At 34.3% G+C, this 6,705-nt stretch overlaps 1 protein-coding gene across 1 annotated transcript; it reads left to right on the forward strand.

The window, feature by feature from the left end:
- Positions 1 to 3,141: 3,141 nt before the first annotated feature.
- LOC125869766 (uncharacterized) lies at positions 3,142 to 6,038 on the forward strand. The gene is made up of 3 exons (XM_049550206.1): positions 3,142 to 4,247; positions 4,348 to 5,265; positions 5,544 to 6,038. The coding sequence occupies exons 1-3, from the start codon at positions 3,453 to 3,455 to the stop codon at positions 6,036 to 6,038; spliced, it is 2,208 nt and encodes a 735-aa protein (XP_049406163.1). The 5' UTR covers positions 3,142 to 3,452.
- The last annotated feature ends 667 nt before the right edge of the window (positions 6,039 to 6,705 follow it).

Consider the following 6,705-nt stretch of genomic DNA (forward strand, 5'->3'; position numbering starts at 1 on the left):
ATGACAAGTCTAGACATAAAAAAATATCATGTCTTGATACTAAGACAAACAGAATAAATTAAGAGATGATTGAATGTATGGGCTGCAGAGTAGCCAAGTAGCTCACCACAACTTTAAGATGACTCAAAAGCTCCATGATTTGTGCTCGTCCTTGGAATCTATTCTGCACCATAAAAGAGTGCAGCAAGTGTAGTATGAGTATGAAATCACATGTACCTAGTATGTCTCGTAGACCGACAATGAAGAAGTAGTGACGAGAGTATATAAGAAAAATCCTTTAATTTTTGAAGTTTACATTATACTTATCATCCAAGTTTCATCAAATAGGAATAATCAAATAGCACGTAATGTCCAAACATCAATGAAGCACATAATCAAGCAAGAATAAAGGATGTAATGAGATGCAATGCAATGCAACACCATGAAATGATATGCCCCAAATGACAAGTACTTTCTCAATTGTATATAGACGATACTTCTCTGAAATACATCGATATCATGACCCATGGGAACTCAATCCACGTGTATGTGCAGATGATCTCAATGCACTATCATAATATCAAACAATTCCCAGTATGGACGATCTCCACATGCCCAACTTATAATCATAACTCGATCTCAACATGGACTATTTCCATGTGTCAGACCTTTACTCATACTCAATTTTATGTTAATGCATGTGCACAATATAGTCAATAAAAGGAGATGATGATGCATCTTAATCAATCAAATAACAGTATGACATATAATCACCTCAGCTATCACAAGTATACATGTTCAATAAAGAAACACAACCACACAAAAGAAACCAAGTCGATAATACAACAACTAATGTTCATATATTTTGGCGTTCTCAAATTACAATCTATTATTCTATAATGATAAGTTTTCCCTTTATAACATTGGTACTCGTACGAATGTCCATAACACCATTGGTACGAGCCCCCCATCTTTCGCCCTTACCCGTTATCTATATCAGTTTTTAATCTTTAATTAGAAAAACGTCTCTCAACGAAGTCTAGATAGTCTTAACATACCTTAAATGTCAAACACATGTCACAAATACTAAATCTCTTTCTTTTGTAAAGCTTCCAAACGTTCCCAATCTATCAATTATGTATTATTCATAAGCAAACGAGTACATAGACATTCATATTATTGTACTTCTATTTTGGATAAATAACTGTAACACATAAAGGAAGATGACAATACCCCAAATGATAATTAGGACCTAAACGTTTGTTAAAGAATTTCCTCACGTCCTGAAGCTACGGACTTCACAGAAAGAAGGAGCAAAAGTCATGGTTGCATCAAATTGTTGATATAAAACTATAATCCTCCCCAATCATTAGCCTATAATTCTGTTATTATATACCCTCAATCATTGGTCATCATTGTTCCATGATGGTCCACTCAACTAGCACCTTACTCTTTTAGAATCAATTGCATCATTCCAATTCCTCTTCATCAACAATTAAATAATTAATGACAGTGGTCTATACCTCTACAACCAAAAATACAACCCTTGGTTCTTAAATTTCAAACAGGCGAGAATATTACTACTACTTCTGTAGATACTTGCACACTTGTCCTAATTCCCTTGCACCAAAATAATTCACATCCATTACTGGTACATCTAAAATCAACAATTTCCTTTCCCGACGAGAATGGTAAATAACTCTTACCTGAAGCACTTCGTTCCTCATTGTTCTATGTTCGGTCGCTACATAGGTTAGTTTCTGCTCTCTTTTTCTTTATTTAATTTGATTTTAAATGTGGGCTAAAAAATATAGGTATTAAATAAGGGAAAAGGCTCAAATATGTCATCGAACTTTCAGAAAAGGCTTATTTATGCTATCCGCTAAAAGTTTGGCTCATTTATGCCATTACCGTTTAAGAAAAGGCTCATTATGCCATTATTTTTTAACAGTGGTTTTGCAAAACCATTTTTTACACGTGGCCAATTATAATTCGGCCACGTCATTATTTTTTTTATAATAAAAAATCAAAATTCATGAACAAACATTGAACTAAAATAACAGACCCAATTAAAAACCCACCCAAGTAAAGACCCACCCAAATTTAAATCCCTATAACCCATCAGTAACCCAATTTTTCATTCACTTTTAATCTAAAAACCCTAACTAAGAAAGGAAGTTTCTTTCACTTCTATAAGAAGGACCAACTCCTTCTCCTTCTCCGACGAATTTACTGATCTTTCTTCAATCTCGTTTATGAGGATTAAAGAGGTTAGTCTACATATTACTACTAAATATTTATTTAATGTGGTTGGTAGAGGATTTCAAGAAAGTGTACATATGGGGTTCTAAGTCATGTGGGTTTGTTATTTTTGTATATGTAAATGTATTGTTTAATAGGTAATAGGTAATGTTTTTGACTTTTAATGGTCTTTGTTTGTTTCTTTTTGTTGTGGTCCCATATTGTGTTCATTGTTAAATTTAGGTATTTTTTATGATTGTTCTGTAAATGGTTTAACGGTATTTTATAGTTAAAGTTCTCAACTTTTAATGATCTTGTTTGTTTCTTTTTGTTGTGGCCCCGAATAATATTCAGATGTTAGATTTGGGGGGTTTTATGTGACAATAGTATAAAGGCAATCATTGTTTATTAGTTAGAGTTTGTCTTTTAATGATGTTATTTGTTCCTTTTTGTTGTGGTTTTGAAGTGTATATTCTCTACAAAACTTTTACACTATACTATTCAGTTTCTTGCATTCCTTTAATCCTTCTCCCTTTGCCCTCCATCAAGTAATTTGACATGAATCGTAGACAAGTTGCTTAGCTACTTTAATTTGAAGACCTGTTTCTTGTTCTTCGATTTATGTTATTATGGATAGTTTAATCATCATATTTTTATTGTTGTATGTTGCTGGTCCCTCATTTATTCAATTGTTTTTTTTTTTTGCATGTGTACATTACTGAAGAATGATTGCTAAAGTAATAATATTTTTTCACTATGGGGGTGAATGGATCTTTTCTCCCCAATTATTGTACACTAAGAAGTTGATGCATATGTGGCATGAATTTGATCCAGACTTGTTGTCTTACAAAGACTTGTGTGAAGAATTTAAAAGGAGCTTGGTTATTTTAAAGTGAAACAACTCTTAGTTGTTGGACTACATAGTTGAAGGTGATGATGGTATTCGGGCTTTACAATGTCTGATTTGTCATGAGTTTAAGAATATTGACTTATTTGATGTAGATGATACAAACTTGACAGTTGATACCCATAACATTCTTCATCATTTAGAGAGATATCATGTAGATGTTGAAGTTGCATCAGATAATGAACATGTACCAGGAGATTCTGATTGTGAGGTTGATACTCCTTCTGATGTGGAGTATGATGAAGAAAGGCTTCAGTTGTTTGAGAAACAAAGAAACAGTACTGTAAGTGATAAATTGGAGCACTACAAGGAATTGGAGAAGGGGATGTCATTTGCCACCATTGAGGAAGCTAGAAAGATAATGAACTACTATGCTATAGCTAGTAGACGTGGATTGAAGATTGAAAAAGTTGATCGTAGCAGGGCTAGGTATGTTTGTCAAGTTGGATGCCCTTGTAAATGTAATATTTCACAGGATAAAAAAGGGGCTTCTGGATTTAGTATAAAAAATTTGATAAGTGAACATACTTGTTTTCCATGCTACAAAAATTCTAGGGCTGATTCGAAGACATTAGCTCAATACTTCAAAAGTAAATTACAGAGAGATCCTAAGTACACTGTGAAGGAAATGAGAGAAGAATTATCAACTGATTTTGATTTGCATGTTACAAAATCCAAGGTAAAGAGGACTAAGGTGATGATCCTTGAAAAACTAGACGGGAGTTTCATGGATGACTTTAACAAACTTGAAGCATATGGGGCTGAATTAAAAAAGTCTAATCCAGGAACTGATGTTGAAATAAACATCTCAAAAGATGCTTTTGAGCAAGGTATAAGAAAGTTCTTGAGGATGTACATATGTTTTAATGCCTTGAAGGTAGGTTGGAAAAGTGGATTAAGACCACTCATTGGTTTGGATGGTACTTTCTTGAAGGATAGGATCAAAGGTCAAGTGTTGGTTGCTGTGGGACAAGATTCTATGAATCAATTCTATCCAATTGCTTGGGCAGTGGTTGACAAAGAAACTACTAGGACATGGTCATGGTTTGTGGAGCTTTTGAAGAGGTCTTTTGACCTTAAAGATGGAAGTGGAGTGCCTTTTATTTCTGACATGCAAAAGGTTTATCATTTTTTAAACATGTTTCATTATATTTTTTTGACCTATTTTATGTTTTAATCGTGAACTCTACTTCATTGCTATCTTCTTTTTAATCTTACAGGGGTTACTGGATGCTATGAGCAATGTACTTCCTGCAGCTCATCAAAGATTTTGTGTTAGACACATTGAATCTAATTGTCTAAAAAAGTGGAGGAGCGGGGAAATGAAAAAGTTGATGTGGTGGTGTGCTTGGAGCACATATGATGAAGAGTTCAAAGATCAACTCAACAGGCTAGGCAAATTGGATGCAGATGTTGCTAAGGACTTGATTAGTAAACCACCTCGGGCATGGTGTAGAGCCTACTTCGACACGCAGTGTAAGAACACAATGGTTTTCAATAACTTCACAGAATCCTTCAATGCTTGGATTTTAGAAGCAAGAGGTATGCCAATTATCAAAATGTTGGAGGAAATAAGGATTAAGGTTATGACTAGGTTGGCTGAAAATGAAGACAAAGTTAGGCATTGGAAAACTGAACACAGTCCACAATGCATGAAGTTGTACAATGATTATAGGGCAATAGCACATGGATGCACTGTGAACTTTAATGGTGATTATGGCTATGAAGTGTCTGAAGCTGATGATAGACATACTGTGAACTTAGAGCATATTAGATGCACCTGCAGATTGTGGGACTTGTCTGGAATTCCCTGCCCTCATGCCATTAATGCATTTATGCATAAGAAAGTTGTTCCAAAGACACAAATTCACTGGTTTTACAGTAAAGAAGCCTATTTGCTGACATACAAGCATAAAATGCAACTTGTTAGAGGAATACAATTTTGGAATGTTGATCCTACTCATGCAATGGAACCACCTGATATGATCAAAATGATTGGAAGACCCACGAAAAAAAGAGATAGAACAACAGATGAAGCAAGAAAAAGAAAAGGTGAATGGAGTTCATCAAGAAAAGGTTCTATAATGACATGTAGCAATTGTGGGGAACAAAATCACAACGCAAGAGGTTGTTATAAGGTATATTTTTAACTTATTCTCTTATTTTAGATAAATCTTTAACTTGCATTAATTATGTATTTTTGGAGATTGCAATAGTTGGAACTATTTTTTGTTGAATAAAAATACTTGAATAGTTGTTAAGACTGTTTTTAGTTGGGCATTTCTTTAGACTTCAATTTTGAATATTTGAAAACTGAAAATGTTGCGATTGTTTTAGTTTTTGGGACTGTTACAGCTTTGTATTTCCTTAGACTGAAATAGTTAGAAATATGAGTTAACATTATTTTGTTTGATAGGCAAAAGGGGCTGAACAGATTTCAAAGAAAGGCAAAGGCAAAGAAAAAATAGGTGAGACATCAACTGAAACACAACAATCTAGCCATGCCTCAAGAAGTAACAGTTATGAGCCTGAATTTGGTACGCAACCATCTCAACAATCAGCCTTTCAAACTCAATTTGATACTCAACAGTCAACAACTTATGGACCTGATATTGGTGACGATGAAGACCCAATATTGAGGCAAAAAACCATCTCTGAAGCTGATATATTGTTGGCCATGAGAAAGAGCAGAATGACACCATCAACTGGTGGTAGAAGAATTCAATTCACCGGAGATGCAACTGGGGTGTCAACTCCAACAAACTTGCCTTATTCACCAACAAAGATAACTTGGCGAGGAAAGGAAGTTGTTACATCCAATCAGTTACTAAATGATGCGAGGAAAAAACGTATCAAGATAATGGCAAGAAAAGGGCAAGGGGAACCAGCCCCCGATTCTTCTGAAATATGAAAGTTGCTTTGTTTTTCTTTTGTGATGCCTAGACATTTTAAAGGTTAAACCTTTTATTTTGTGATGCCTAGACATTTTAAAGGTTAAAGCGGTTGACATGTGATTTTTGTTTTTACAATTAGTTTAACCTTAAAATGATACCTATTTTGTAATAGGATGACAATTGATGCTAGATTTGTTGAAATATTAGGTTATGCAGTATGTTGATATTGAAGTTTTGTGTTATAGATTTGTTGTCTTCCTGCATAGAAAAATTGCTTGCAATGGTGCTATCAATGGATTAAAAGTGACCAATGATGGAGTGTATCTCCTTAGTGCAGGTTGACATCACAATTCTTTTCAATGAGCTTTTGTATTGCTACTGCTTGGAATTTGTTTATGCATTGTGACTATTATCCTCCACTTAAGAGGCTGAAGGTTTTGTGTCATTATTTATGTTAGATGCATGTATGACAATGTCTACGGTCTGGTGCATGTTACTATTATCTTTCTATAGTTGGTCAATGGTGAAGTGCAACTCTGGAATTTATACAGCAGATTATGCTGCTTTCTAATCTCATTTTGATATGCTTCTCTAGCATTTCTCTAGCAAAGTTGTTTATTTTGGGCACTATTTTTAAAACCATGATGTAAGATGTTGTTTAAACACTCTGCAATAGGACGTTGG

This window comes from Solanum stenotomum, chromosome 7, assembly GCF_019186545.1.
Source record: "Solanum stenotomum isolate F172 chromosome 7, ASM1918654v1, whole genome shotgun sequence".
Lineage (NCBI taxonomy): Eukaryota > Viridiplantae > Streptophyta > Magnoliopsida > Solanales > Solanaceae > Solanum > Solanum stenotomum.

Coding starts and splice junctions, on each gene's coding strand:
- LOC125869766 (XM_049550206.1), top strand. CDS start 3,453: ATGTCATTTGCCACCATTGAGGAAGCTAGAAAGATAATGAACTACTAT. Junction 4,248..4,347: donor TTATTTCTGACATGCAAAAG/GTTTATCATTTT, acceptor TTAATCTTACAG/GGGTTACTGGATGCTATGAG. Junction 5,266..5,543: donor ACGCAAGAGGTTGTTATAAG/GTATATTTTTAA, acceptor TTTGTTTGATAG/GCAAAAGGGGCTGAACAGAT.